The following is a 14,885-nucleotide window of genomic DNA, read 5'->3' as shown; positions in this document are numbered from 1 at the left end:
ATGCGCAGTGCGAGCGGCCGCGACTTTTCTGACGGCCCTGGCCCCGCAAGGCCCCTTCGGGTGCTTTGTGGCGCTGCGGGCCCGGGGCCGCCTCGCGTCACTTCCGGCAGCGGGGAGGCGCCCGGCGGGGCCCGGGGCGGCGGCGGCGGCGGCGGCACCCGCGGGCCTGGGCCTGGGCCTGGGCCTGGACCCGGGGCCTGGCCCCGCTCCCGGCCCCGCCATGGCCGTGTTCGACACCCCCCGCGAGGCCTTCGGCGCCCTGCGGCCCGCCTGCGTGCGGCTGACCCAGGCTCAGACGGCCGAGAACGTGGGGCTGCTGCGGGCCCGGCTGGCGGCGGTGGGCGCGGCGGCGCTGCAGGAGCTGCAGGAGTACGTCCTGTACCCGCTGCGCCTCGCCCTCGCCTCGCCGGGGCCCCGCCGGGAGCGGCTGGTGCAGAGCGCGGCGCGGGGCCTGGCCGCCGTGCTGGGAGCCACCCGGCTGCGGGGCCCCGAGCTGCTGCGGGAGCTGCTGGCCGAGCTCTGCGCCTGCCTCGGCACCCCCCCGGCACCGGGACCCGCACCGGGACCCGCCTCGGAGGAGCTGAAGCTGGCCGTGGTGGAGGCGCTGCACGCCCTGATCCATTCGGCCGACGGGGACGTTATCCTGTCGCTGTACCGGCCGCAGGCCCTGCACCTCCTGGGCTTCGCCGTGTCGCTGCTGCTGGGCCTGGCGGAGCGGGAGAGAGCGAGGCAGCTGAAGATCTCCGCGCTGAAGTGCCTGCAGGCCCTCGTCCTGCGGTGCGAGTGTCAGCAGCACAGGCGGCTCCGTGAGGATGAGGAGCAGCAATGTGGGGATATGTTCGCTTCGTTTCTGCCTGGCGTGTCTCTGGCGCTGTCCCGAGTTATTACTGCGGACATCAAACAAGGGCACGCAACCACCGTGGCTGCCCTCAGGGTGTTCTACCAGGTTGTTGGCTTGGTCATGGCTGATGAGCAGCTAGCCAGGATCCCAGAGAATAAAGAGAAGCCGTCAGGGGAACAAAGTGGAGTATCGAAACTGGTGGTCCATAGAGGACCTGACTGGAGTAAAAATACCGCAGAAAAACTCTCTCTCCTCTTGCATAAAATTGTTGAACGATCTTCAGTTCACTCGCACTGGAAAGTGAGACTGGAGCTGGTGGAACTCGTCCACCACTTAGTGAGGAACTGCAGGCAGTCACTGGTGGACTCGTTCACTCATCTTCTAAAGGCCGTGGTCGGGCTGGTTAACGACGAAAACAGCGAAGTGCAGAGCAGATGTAACGAGGTTCTGCAGCACATTGCGGAGCAGCAGCTGGTAGCACACAACAGGGCTCTTGCTGATGTTCTCTCGGAGAACCTCCATTCCCTCGCCACAGCTCTGCCTCGCCTCATGAACTCTCAGGACGACACGGGCAAGTTTGCCACTCTGAGCTTATTGCTTGGCTACCTGAAGCTGCTGGGCCCCAAGGTTAACATCGTCCTCAACTCCGCATCCCACCTCCACCGGCTGTCCAAAGCACTGATGCAAGTTCTGGAGCTGGACGTGACGGATGTGAAGATAGTGGAAGACAGGCGCTGGGGCTCTGGCAGTGGGTACGAGGGCTCCTTGCAGCATGGTTTGCAGAAGGGCGGGTGCCAGAAGAAATATTTCCGCTTCTTCACAGAGGAAAAAGTTTTCCAGCTCCTTCAGCAAGTTTGCCGTGTTCTTGGCTACTACGGAAACCTCTACTTGCTGGTGGATCATTTCCTGGGGCTGTACAGCGAGTCTGCCCTGTACCGAAAGCAGGCTGCAATGGTCCTCAACGAGCTGATTGCAGGAGCTGCTGGCGTAGGGGTGGATGTACTTCAGCAGAGGGAAGTTCCACTGGATGTGGATGATATCAAAGGGGCCATAACGTCCGTTCTTGATGAGTACACAGACCAGGCAAACTGGTACTTAGTCACCAGCATTGATGCGGAAGAAGCCAGCCAGGAGCTCTCCGTGAATCACTCAGGACTTGCTGCCCTCCCCGGGGCTGCGTGCGGCAGCGTTCTGCCACCCCCAGACCCGTGTGTAACGACCCGCACCATGAACAGCAACATCTGGCAGATCTGCATCCAGCTGGAAGGGGTCGGCTGCTTTGCCACAGTCCTCGGGAAAGAATTCCGGTTGCTTCTGCTGTCAGCTCTCTACCCAGTGCTGGAAAAGGCCGGAGACAAAACTCTGCTCATCAGTGAGACGGCGATGGGAACGCTGGTGGACATCTGCGAGGCCTGCAGTTACGACTCCGTGCAGTGTTTGATCAACGAGAACTCTGACTACCTGGTGAACGGGATTTCCCTGAATTTGCGCCACGTGGCACATCGGCCGCACGCGTCCCAGGTGCTGGACACCATGCTGAGGCACTCGGATGCCAGCTTGCTGCCGCTGGTAGAAGACGTCATCCAAGACGTCCTGTCGACGCTAGATCAGTCGTACAATCACCAGGCTTCCACCTTCCTCGGGGTCCTCCACTCACTCGTGGCAGCTCTAGGTACCCGAGCGATGCTTGCTTTGCACCGTTCAGTGTTGGTGTGGCAGAGGGTACAGCAGGATGACAGCTTGGCCTTGCTTGTGGCCAGTGCTTAAGCAAAGCTTGCCAGTAGCATCAGCTCTCCGCAGCCAGTCTCTGTTTGGCCTGCAGAGCTGCAGGGACGTGGCCTGAAGGCTCAGACAGGACGGGTGTGCTCCTCCCAGAAACACCCCATAGAAGCACTTGGGGCATGTGGCTGCATCCTTCAGGGCTGTCCGAGGCGTGCACCATCAGGGAGGGCACGGTGATGTGCTGGCTGGTGCCTGCTCTGTAGCTCAATGCCACGAGGCTCAACAGTCGTTCTTCTCCCAAGGAACCCGTGGTAGCTTGCTGACCTGCAGGAAGGGCCCGCGAATGCTCGGTGACATCTCAGTTCCTCTTTTGCAGTCAAGTGGTTCGGGATGTCCCACAGCGAGGAGCCCCAGCGGAGGCAGGCTGCTGAGAGGCAGAGCGGGACTTTGGGCCAGGTGCAGGCGGCGATAACAGGGCAAGAAGTGGAGCAATTCTTCCTCGACTATGTCAGACAGAAGCAGGTTGCAGAGGGCAACCTTTCTGACTCTGGTGATGAGGAGGCAGGTCAGTACTGTGCGTGACTGACTGACTGTCTGCAGCTTAGAGGACGGTGACCTGGGAGGCTTCCTTGTGGCGGATGCTGGGGGAGAACTGGGTTGAAAGACTGACATGCTCACGATAGTCTCAGATCTGCTTTGAGCCGACTGTAGCTCATGTGAGGTGCTGCTTGGTGTTCTTGCTTTGTTCTGTGCTCAGGGGGCAAAAAAAAAAAGAAAAAAAAAGTAAAATGTTTGCAGATTGAGGCTTGGTCTAGCTCTAAGACACAAAACCCCTGGGTATTTTCTCACTCAAGAGGCACGTGGGGTTCAGGACCCAAATTTGCCTCTTTCCAGACTCCTACTGCATCTTCCTCAGCCTCTCTTGGGAATTTCTGTACCATTTTCTCCTGGCTAATAACGCTGCTGCTTCCTTCCCACCTTGCCTTGAAAGGCCCTGCAGGCATTCATACAGGGAACTTTTTAGCCTTTACTGGGCTGTGCCGAAATCCTGACCTTTAAATACCTCATCTCTAAATATCCTGGCTTTTCATTTTCAGTAAAAATCAATGGGAGATAAAGAACTCTGGGGTGAAGAGAGACTGCAAATGTCACACCAATTGCATTGTCCAGTAAAGAAAGCAAAACTTCCCCAGTCCCAAAAACTTCCCCAGTCCCACAATCTGAATCTGCCACTGAACACGCAGAGCTCAGGCATATCTATTTATATCTAAGCATGCTCAAAAATGCCAAAGGTCTCAACTGGGAATTTGCGGAGCAGTTTTGTGTGCGTGTTGTGACCTCCCAGAATCTCCAAGTCCTTTTCATGGCTTCAGTAACAGTTTTGTCTTCCAGATGAGGTTCCCCCTGTTGCTAAACTTGAGCCAAGCAACTCTGACACAGAAGGAGAAACTCCTCTGCCCAGCCACGCTCAGCTGGCCAAAGACGTGATGGGAAGGTGCATCCACTTGCTGTCTGACAGGAGCCTCCGTGTGCGGCTGAAGGTGAGTAACCGCCGGCTTTGAGGGGACAGGTGGTGCCCGTGGGGGGGGCTGGTGGCTCCTCAACGTGTACATGGTGCACGTCGGGCCTCCTGCTGCAGCGAGGGCAGTGCTGCCATATGCCTGACCAGGACAGCCCCGCCAAGTGTTGGCAGGAAGAAGGGAGGCAGCTTCCCGCAGGCAGCGTCAGGAACGGCAGCCAGGCTGATCCTGAGGGTGGCTTCACGGCGGGCACCTTCCCTTGGCACACACAGCCATCGGGTCTCGTGCCTCAGCCTGAGGTGAAGGAAGGAGAGGCATCTTCCTCCCGTCCTCCTTCCTCATCAGACTGTAGTGCACAGACTAAGGAACGTTTGAGAAGTGCTGGGGTTATGATAAGCATGGCTAAAAGCCTGTCTTTTTTTTTTTTTTTTTTTTTCCAAATTATGAAAATCTTTTGAAGGTGTCCTCCTTTTAAACTGCAAAGCAAGACAGAAAATGCAGCAGTGAGGCATAACCCAGATTCTCAGTGCAGCATCCCCAGTCCTACAAGGTGATCTTGCTGCTGTGCAACAGGAGCAGTAGGGTCCTAGTGCACAGCCCAGCCTGCAGAGCCTGCCTGGAAATTGTGTCCTGGTTCCTGCCTGGCCCCATAGCACGGCCGGGTTATGTCCTTGGGCTGCTCGGTGCTTTCAGAGCAGGCCTGAGCTCCGTGCTCTGTTCAGTTATCCCAACTCATGCTGAGGTGAAATGGGACCCTCTTGGATCAAATCCCTTCTTTTTCCTTGCTCCCTGCTGTGATGCTGGGCCCCCACATGAATGCCTGCTGCTGGCACTGCAGCACTCTGAAAGTCTGTCCTCTGCCCCCCGTACGCAGGTCCTGGACGTGCTGGAGCTCTGTGTAACCATGCTGCATCCTCACAGAAACCATCTGCTTCCCATGGCTCATCGTGTCTGGCCAGCTCTCGTCACCCGGCTGATCAGCGACGACCCTCTGGCAGTGCTGAGAGCCTTCAAGGTACAGCAGTGAGTCTTTGCCAGCAGCCTTCAAGCTGCTGCTTCGAAGGCAAGCAGCTCAGGCACTGCGGTGGCCAGTGAGAGGAGCGCTGAGTTTGGAGAGTGTTTTTTTGTGTGTGTTGTTCGGATCACAGGGTCGCCACCCTGCACTGGGTGGGCTTGTACCGCTCTTAGCCACAGCGTGTCCACAGATAAAACCTTGACATTGTTCCTGGGGGAAACAGCAGTGTTTGTAGTTACTGCAGGGAAGAGCAAAGTGGTTCTTTTGCCACCGAAGCAGATGACTGTCAGCGGCAGTGCGTAGTACAACTTGCCCTTGCTGGAGCTGCAGTCTCAGTAACCCCCTTTGGAAGGCTTAGACTGAAGAGAGGGGAACGTTTAGCAATTGAGGCATTGGCAGGGGAGGGGAGAGGTTAAGCAAAGACTTAGCCTCATAATAGCACTTTAAAAGAGTTCCTGGCCATGTCTTCTGACAGCATTCTCGTCCTGAATCACAAGTTAACCAATAAAACGTGATGCCCAAGGTTGACAGCCCCAGAGTTTCACAGGGCTTCCTGTGCTGTGCAGAATGAAATTCATTTTCAAATCCTTCAGTGTGAATAAAAGGAAAGTTTTGATTCCCCAGATTCAAGAAGCCAGGCACTAGAATTTCAGTGTGCCTGCTCTAAAAAGGACGAGATCACTGCATTAAAAACTAAGTACTGGAAAGTTCAAAGGATAATTACAGTTAACATTGCATTTGGGTTTTGTTGTGAGAAGTCCCATGTGAGTGTTACCTTTCTACATCTGAGGACAGTAAATTTAGTGTCAGTGTAAGCCAAACACAACATAACCAGGATCTCAGTCCAGCCCACTAAGACCACTTAGTGGAACTTCAGTGAAATTCCAAGGGAGAGCCATGTTCTGGCCACTTGGGTGAGCCCTGTAGATTCCCCCCTTCATTTTCATACCCGTTTAAGGCCATTCTCTAGGCCTGTTTGGATTTTATCCTAGGTGCACACCAATAGTGCTGGGTGCCCCATGCTGCAGTGTATTGGCCTTCCTGTTACACGGCATGGTACTGATGGGCTGTTGCCACCACACAGGTGATTTATATGTTAATAGCATCTTCCATCGGGCTCCTTCAGCAGTTCTAAATAGGCCTTCACGAGTCAGTCGTACTTTTACCATGCTGAGGAAAGAAAGGCAGTCCCAGGGGGTTAACAAGGTGAAACAGAAGAGCAAGGAGCAGCTCGGTCAGCCTCGCCATCAAGTGTTTGCCTTCTGCTTCCTGTGGGAAGTGGAGGCAGTGAGATCACATCGCTTTCAACTGTAAGAAGTTATCAAAGGAGCTGCTTTATCCCCCAGCATTGCTGAGAACAATATTCTCGAGGAGCCTGCTCACAGACCTGTAGGCACACATCCTCCAGTAACTGATGTTTCTCCCCCAGGTGCTGTGTACCCTGGCTCAAAAGTGTGGGGACTTCTTGAGACAAAGATTCTCCAAAGACGTCCTGCCTAAGCTGACCAGTTCCCTCCTCAGCCAGGCCCCAGCAAGTGCCAGAGCCGGGCCTGTGTACAGCCACACGCTTGCCTTCAAGTTACAGCTGGCTGTGTTGCAGGGACTGGGGTCTCTGTGCGAGAAGCTGGACATGGGTGAGTACCAGGGGAAGTGCAGGCTGTACGAGATCTCTGCCCAACGTGACTTCTCTCTTCATCTTGGCTGACCAGGCCTGTCCTGCTTTCTCATCCTGCTGCTGCCCCATGGGACTGGTTTCCGGATCTTCTCCAGCCTCATCCCACTCAGGCCCTGCTTGGCCTTAATCTGTCCTCTCTCAGAGCTCGGTAAAGAGAGGCTACTCACTCCTTACTCCCCAAGACACAAAGAGGGAGAGAGCTTCCCAGTACCGTGCAGAACCTGACTGCTCATCTCATTTGTGCATGAGAAGTGGGTACAAAGTCGAGTGCTTGAGTTGCTGCAGCCAGACCCGTTGGGTCATGCTTTGTTCGTAATTAATGAAAGAACTGGAAACCAGATGAGACTGCTGGCTAAGCTGCCTGGTTCCATGCTGGAGCATCTCTCTGGATGACCTTTTACATGCAGCACGTCCTGCTCTTCTATGGAATGAAACTCTCTGAAATTCTTCTAGGTTAAATTTCTGGAGCTGACTTTGATGAGGAAGAGGGTTTGCTGGCTAGTTCCTGTTTTCCTGTCTCAAGGCCCTTGATTGCTTTCCTAGCTCTACTGCAAGGTTTTCCAGAGGGGAGATCAGTAGAGCTCTGGGTCAGGCGGTTCAAAGGCTCAGAAGCCACTTGCTGCCAATTTAGAGCAGATTCAATTAGGTGGCAGCAGCTGAGTAGGTTACCTCCTACCCTTCTTTTCTGTTCCATCTGCAGGTGAGAGCGACCTGAATAAAGTGGCAGATGCTTGCCTGATTTACCTCAGCGCCAAGCAACCCATGAAGTTGCAAGAAGCTGCCCAGAGGTAATGTCTTTTAATGCAGGTCTATCTGGTGTACAAGTACTGTGGGAAGAGGGGGAGAAAGATAACCCCTTTCCTTTTGCCCCTTTCTCATTCCGTCCTCCAGCACATCTGTGTCCTGTAGAACAGGGTCTCTCATAGAGGTTAGCCCTTGCTCTGAGAAGGCTGCGAGAGGTTAAAAGAGCATAAACAGTTCAGGTGAGCATGCGTTTGCCCTGTGAGGTGTTGACAGACATACTTGACTAGTTGGTGTTCGAAATCCTGCTCAACATGTTCCTGCTGTCAGGATAAGAGATCGCTGCTGCCATACGTTGTCACCTGGAAACAAGGGCAGACATTTCACCAGACAAAATGAGTCCGGTTACAGAATGCAGAAAATGAACAGGAAAGCCACACATCTCCGTTTCTGCTGAAGGACAAGGAAGAGCCACTCTCTCTCTGTGGCCCACTGTCCCTCTCTAATGGGAGAGGCAGCCAGCTGTGAGCAGGTTCAGCAGGCACTGCGGATTTCAGAGGGCAGAATGTTAAAAAGGGAAAAGCTGTCAGCTCCCTTTCACCTGAGTGCAGGCCTCCCAGGGGTGTGCGAGGTGTGAGGAGCTTTTGTGTGGCTGGGCAGCAGCTTAGACAGAGGGAGCTCTCAGAAGCTGTAGCTGTACCTTTGTTTGTATTCCTGAGTTGGTGAGAGTCGGTTTATTTTTACCTTAGTGGCTTTTATTGCATCGCTACAGGCTTCAGCAGCATTTGTTCTGCAAAGGGGTTCTTTGCTGTAGGCTTGCATACCCTTGATAGAATATAACGTGCATCTGTGTAAGCAATGCTGGCGTGGGAAACAGAACACCGGGATTTATCTATTTGGAAACTTAAGCTTTTAAATCATTAACAAAGCAGGCTGAAGAGCTGTGTAATTTCCACCCCCCACACGACAGGGATGGGGAGTGAATACTGAATTGGCCCTGCGATGCAGTAGGGTTATTAGAAGGTGTGTTATGAAGCAAGCTCACTGCTGTTGGAGAAAGGGGAGCAAAGCTGTCAGCAAAGACAGGTTTCTGATATATATATATATGTTTTTAAGAGAAAAATGCCACATTACATTGCTCCCCCCATGCCTTTGATGCACCATACATGACATATTTTACTGAATGGAACAGGGTCTTGTGTGATTAATTACCTTTGTTGGCCAGACACATGCACATGCATCATGTCTGGCCTGATATTAACCGTGCATATGCTAACAATTGCAGTTTTTACAATTTCCCTACAGTCCTTGTCACCCTTTTTTTTAATTTGTTATTATTTTAGTCCTATCTAACCCCTGGTCTTGGAGCCAGGCTGGATCAGCATTAAACATGTTGCAGTCACTTTCACCTACAGTGTGCACGACTGATAGGAGGTTTCAGTTTGGAAAAGTCAAAATTAGTTTGCACTGTAACAGTCAACTAGCAGCAGGATAAGAATCACTTCTCAGCCATGCTTCAGCTTCCTTTCTTAGGCTGCTTAACCTCCAGGTTCCTGTGAGCTCCAGTCCTTTTCTTTGCTCTCCATGTGTCTGAAAGTAATCCTGCAAACTGACTTCGACTGTCACATGTAGGGCCCTTTGCATTGAGACAAGGGCAAATTATCAGCCTGCTACATGAAATTTTCTGCATTTTAAATGCTTCTAAAAGCAGATAGAACAGAACTAATCTTAGCCACAGCCTGAGTGCCAACATACATCACATAACTCAGCTTTATCACTACAGAAATCACACAAAGTAAAAGGATGCTTGGAATCAGCTTGCCGTATTGATTTATACTGAGTGGCCTTTGCTCACCTTTTTGGATTCTTACACAACTCACGAGTTGTGACCTGCCAGGAGGAAGGTTGGCTCTTACAAAGTCAGTTATAGCTGCAGTAACTCCCTGCGTTGACTTTGATTTTAAAGTGAAGATTCTCTGAGTGTGCAAAGGACTGAGCAGGAATTTTGGGCCAAGGTGCTGGTGTCACAAAAAAAAAAAAAAGCACAGGGTGTGGGGAGGTTGTCTGTCTTCCAGGAATGTTCTCGTGCTCCAGGGAGGCTATTTAATCCCATTTATGGGATCCTGTAGTTTTATTAGATGAAGCAGTGGGAATAAGTGAATTTGGTAAATGCAGCTTTGTGCAATACTCAAGAGGCAAAAATAGATGCTGGGAAAAAAAATGAGCCCCAGCATCTCTGAGAAAGAGAAAATGGGATGGGACAGTAGGCTTTACTGTGACTGCTGGTAGTATTCCAGAAGAGAAATATTACCAAAATATTGTTTAAATTTAAAAAATAAAAATAAAAATGAGGAGTTTGGGAATGCCAGGGAACACTAGATACATCTTTGCTTTTATTGAAAATAAACCAATGTACCCCTGGGTAAAGCAACCAGAAACACTTGAGCAGCTAAGGGGCTGTGTTGTAGGGACACAGCCTGGGAACAAAGTTACGGAAATGGTGTTAACTGGAAGTCACATTGTGTAAAACTGAGCTTCTGATCAATTTATTAAGTGGCAACATCTCTGACAAGCTTCTCACTTTGGGGGAAGAAAAAAAACTTTGAAGGAAAAGAGATTAAGAAATTGTCATTGGCCTATGTCAACACTTTACAAATAGCTCTACGTTTTTTCCAGTTTGAAGTGACTGTTTTGAAATTTACACTCCTTTTCAATAAATGTTTACAGTCTGTGAAGTTTACCATTTGACCTTTCAGTCAGCGTTCTGGATAGGAATGTTTTTTCTAGGATGCAGAAATAATTTCTCCGCTTCTTACTGAAGTCTGTGGTGAGCTGTATTTAGTTAAATATCCAACATAGCTGCAAAAGCCAGAAAGAGTTGTCCTTTTGCCAGCCTGTTCACACTGTGCCGTGGCTTTACTTAGAGCTTGGGAAAATACAAGGCACCAGAATAGCCTAACTCTGCTTTGTGCCAGTAGAACAAGTTGTTTAGCACAACTGGAACAAATATGAGCTATTTTGGGATCTTTTTAGATACCAAATTTGATTACACAGCATTAGACCTCTTTTGGTTTGACTGTGTAGCTTATTGGATACTTATTGACAGCTGTCATTTGCAAGCTGGGCTGAGGTACACTAAAACAGCCACCTGCACAAGGCAAAACTCAATAAAATTATATTTAAGTAAAAAAAAAAAAAAAAGCCAAAACAGAAAACAAACCTGGATTAACCCCAGGTTTCTTTGCCATGGAAACAGGTTGCTTAGGAACTGTCCAAGAGTTAGTTTGGAAATGTTAAAGTCAAGTTGCTCTTTAAACTGCATAGCTCTCTGGGTTAGCAGGAGATAATCACACACCTCAGGCCGTTATGGGCACGAGGGGCCGTGGGGTCCTCCAGGGACCAGCTAACCTCTCGAGGGTTGCTCCCTCCAGACTGAGACGAGGCTGAAGACCAGGGCGTTTCCGCTGTGAATGTAAGAGTTAAAGCTGTGTATGTGCTGGAAAAGCCAACGCCAGCTGAATGCCATTCCCCATTCTCTTCCCATTCATCTGTCTTGCCCAGGACTATCCCCAGCCATAAGGAGCGAGGCTGAGCCCTGTGCCCATCACAAGCCAGGGGACGCCACCAGGGACCTGCTGCTCCCACTGCCACGGCCAAACGAGCACCAGGAGAGCGCTGGCAGCTGCCGAGGCTTGGAGAGCAGCACAGGGCTTTCAGCAGGTGGCAGCTCCAGAGCCTGCCCTGGCAAGGCTGCCCATGCTCCTGCTCAGCCTGGCAGCCCCGGGAGGCTGGCACTTGGGGCAGGCAAGTTCTCCCTGCCCAGGCAGCGTAGGTGCAGTATCAGAGAGCTAGGGGAATAGAGAGACCCTTCGGCTCACCTGGGCCAGGCTGTACCACAAAGAAGGCATTTTGTGCTGTTGCCAAACACAGCGATCACGTTGGAGCGCGTTCAGGTTGTCTTCCTCTGGAAATGACAGGCAGGCTCTGCAAGCACAAGTCTCACCCACAGAAGAGGTGACCCTCTGAGTTTAGCACCCCCCTCGCGTGATGCTGAGACCAAAGCCCGGGTCAGTTATTCACCAGCTTTGTACTGAGGCCAATAATATACTGTGCAGCATAAGAACTATTTCCTGTCACTCAGTGGTGGATTGAAACCACTGAGCTGTCTCTTGGGCACAGGAACCATCTTAATGACTCTGTCTAATGAGCCTCCAAATCTATCAATTGTCAGAGGCTGCAGACAATGCCAAAGCTTTCCGTAGCTGCCTATAATGACCCTCTTGGGCGCAAATCAAAAGGCCTTCTCCTTACTCTTTCCTTTCTTCCCCTTGTTTTCTGAAGTGTTTTCCTCCACTTAATGCATGTGGACCCTGACAGCACCTGGCTCCTCCTGAACGAGGTCTGCTGCCCTCAGCTGTACGAGCCTCCCCACACCAGCTTGCAGCCTGTGAAGCTTCGTGGGATGGGGAGGCCGCGGAATGAGTTCACTGACAACGTCCTGCTCCTGCTGGAGAAGCTGCAGCAACAGGAGAGCAGAGTGCTGCAGGCTGGCACACAAGAGGCATCTCCTGCTTGACAGACCCGCACAGCAGCTGGCAGAGGAAAGAGAACCACCAGGATAGTTCTCACTTACAGAAATCCTGACATTTAGGCCCTGATTAATTCCAGGGAAAACCATCGCATGGGCTGGGGTACTGGCTGAGACACCTTGCCCATGGGCAAAAGTTTTTTGTTTTCTGTTTGTTTTTTTTTTTGTTTGTTTGTTTTTTAAGTGTATGAAAATGAGGTGGGTACCTTACCCGTACCCTGGTTCCTTCAGGCTTGTACTTCTCTGCACATGGTGTTGGAGGAAATCCAAGGGTCACAGCACATTTGTTTCTTCCATACAAAGTGTTTTTCCAGAAATTCCTTCCCAGCACTTGCTTGTTGGGTGGTGCCCTTTCAGCACCTGACACGCACACTTCTGACTCCCCACACAACTGCAGTGCTCTGTCCAGTTCACACCTGGAAAGTCATCTCCCAGCCTGAAATGAAAGTTCTTCTCTGGCCTTAACCTTCCAGGAGAGGCATTAGTTTTGGGTACATCAGAAATCTTTGTCCGATACTAACTGATACTAAAAACAAGATTTAAATGCATTTCCAGTAATTCCTCACCAGTATTGCTGACAAGAATGGCATCCCCATATCCCCATAGAAATACCAAGGCTCTTCCCTTACAGTTTGCAAAAACTGGCCAAATGGATTGTGCCACTTCATTCTCACTGTTGAGCTGTGAGAGTGTTTTTAAGAAAACAGCCAGCCTTGGTTTAGTTATTTAAGTGATTTAAGAATCTGGGAATAAGCCCAGATTGCAGCTATTCTGTGCAGGCTGTTTCTCAGACCTGCCAGATTTTTAACACCCGCCCCAAGGACTAGATGAAGCGTCTGCCCCTGCCCCAGGACAGCTTCCCTGGCGGGTGCCTACCAGGTCAGATGGTGACACTTGGTGTGAGCACCTTGGTGCTGTGCAGCCAGTGGGGGAGCAGATGAATCTGCAAGTCCTGCTTTGCCCCTGCCAAGACTTCAGAACCACAGCACAGCCTCACCGCTCGCTCACCTGGAAGCTGCACTGGGGCACCCCCCAGCCCCACATCCTTGGGGCTCCTTCCCTCGAGGCTGTCTGCAAGTGCTTTGTTTGCTCTCAGACCACGCCGTGTGCTGGATTCGTCAGCCTCACCCGGGGACAACTGGCTCCTTTCAGACAGATGCTTGTGGAAGTTTTATGCTAGTGAAGTGAAAGGACAGATCTTTACAATGAATTTGGAAGCAAGCTGAGAAATATAAAAAGAAATTAAATTGAATAAAAACAGTGCAATAAACTGATTGTTAAAGGGAACAGGCTTTGTGTGTTTCTGTTGGGGATCCCAGGTGAGCATCCAGAAGGCATCTCAGCTCTTGGGAGCGAGGGGACTGCTGCTGATGCCTGTGCACACCCCTCATTGGAGATGGCTTCCCCTCATCTTCCTGTTATTTAGGCTTTATTCCTGGTTGTTTTTCCCAGGAAGACACAGCCTGGTGGCTTCGTTCCAAGTAGGACAAGGCTGCGGTTCAGCTTTCACCCCTTATGCTTTTTAAAATGGATATTCAGTGCTTAACATTGGGCTGCATTTTGTAGGAGCCACTCAGAGCTGATCTGACGGGAAGATGGGAGAAGCAGGCAGGTGAAATATTACCTTTGGTCTCCGAAGCACTCCCGGGGTTGCTGCAGAAATTTCTAGATCGTTGTAGCACTTTATAAAATTCCTCTGTCAGGTGCAGGCGTTGCATCAGACCGGCATCAGACGAATCAGCAGCACAGCAATGGCACTCGCTGCTCCTGCCCGAGCCATCTGTTCGGTCTCTCCACCCACTGCTTCTCCCTGCCCTCGCTGTAGCCAGCAGTATGGGGCTGTCACGGGCTTGTCACGGGCTGTGCCTCTTGCCAGAGAGGTACAAGTTAAACATTGCTGTGGGAAACCCGTGCCATTCTGCAGCCTGATAGCAGCCCCCAGCCAGCCCGGTGAGGAGCACCCTGCCCATTACCGGCCTTCACCAGCTCGTCTCAGGCTCCAGATGAACGATCCATCAGCACATGCTCGGCCGCGTTTGGATTTGTCACCTCTGGGAAGCAGAAGTGCCCCAGCCTTGCTGGAGTCACCTCAGCTGAGACACAAGGCAAGCTGAAAAAGAAAAACCAGTACCCTTTCTTCTAGCTTTTTTGTAGCATTAAAGCCCGGGCCTCACACCAGCTGCTCCGCATTCCCCTGCGGCCACAAGCATGCTAGATCCCATTCCTGGATATCAGCACCTTCGGATCCTGCCGTTTCCCTCACACCAGTGACCTGGAGCATCTCCGAGGCTCCCCACCAGGCCCACCGCGAGGTGCTGGAGGGACCCGGCTCGGGGATGAGCACCCATGGAGGGGACGCCAGGGGAGGACTGAGGCTCAGGCCCTGGCTGTGGAAGGGAACGGTCCCACAGCACCGCTGCTGCTCAGGACCCAGCACAGATGACTGCAGGAGCAGAGGGGCAGTGGCACCACAGCTTCCACACACAGCGTCCCAGGAGGTGTTCCTGCTCCTCGGGAAGCCACCACACCTCCTGTGGTGCTCCGAGCCCCCCCCCCAAGGCAGGCCCTGGGCCCTGCAGCCATCCCCGAGCTCCTCGCCCGGTGGGGAACCACTGCTCAAGGCTACCAGAGGGATCGGGCCACCAGCCCCCGATCCTGGGGTGCCACCACCCCGACATCCCTCCCTGACCGCGGGCTGTGTGAGGGAGGCAGCGGCTGCCTTTTCTCGGCAGGATGGCACAACCGGCAGGAGGGCTGCAGCAACGGGAGAGGAACGAGCGAAG

The 14,885-nt window shown here is 52.3% G+C and overlaps 1 protein-coding gene across 1 annotated transcript; it reads left to right on the top strand.

Moving 5' to 3' along the window:
- Nucleotides 1-146: 146 nt before the first annotated feature.
- TTI1 (TELO2 interacting protein 1) lies at nucleotides 147-13,389 on the top strand. The gene is made up of 7 exons (XM_082773260.1): nucleotides 147-2,513; nucleotides 2,940-3,128; nucleotides 3,956-4,104; nucleotides 4,958-5,098; nucleotides 6,528-6,732; nucleotides 7,474-7,561; nucleotides 11,856-13,389. Exons 1-7 carry the CDS (start codon nucleotides 221-223, stop codon nucleotides 12,088-12,090), a joined length of 3,300 nt encoding a protein of 1,099 aa, XP_082629386.1. The 5' UTR covers nucleotides 147-220; the 3' UTR covers nucleotides 12,091-13,389.
- Nucleotides 13,390-14,885: the final 1,496 nt, after the last annotated feature.

This window comes from Aythya marila (genome assembly GCF_965140915.1).
Source record: "Aythya marila genome assembly, chromosome: 16".
In the NCBI taxonomy this organism is placed as follows: Eukaryota; Metazoa; Chordata; class Aves; order Anseriformes; family Anatidae; genus Aythya; species Aythya marila.
Note: the sequence above shows the minus strand (reverse complement) of the source record. Positions and strands in the feature narration are given on the sequence as shown.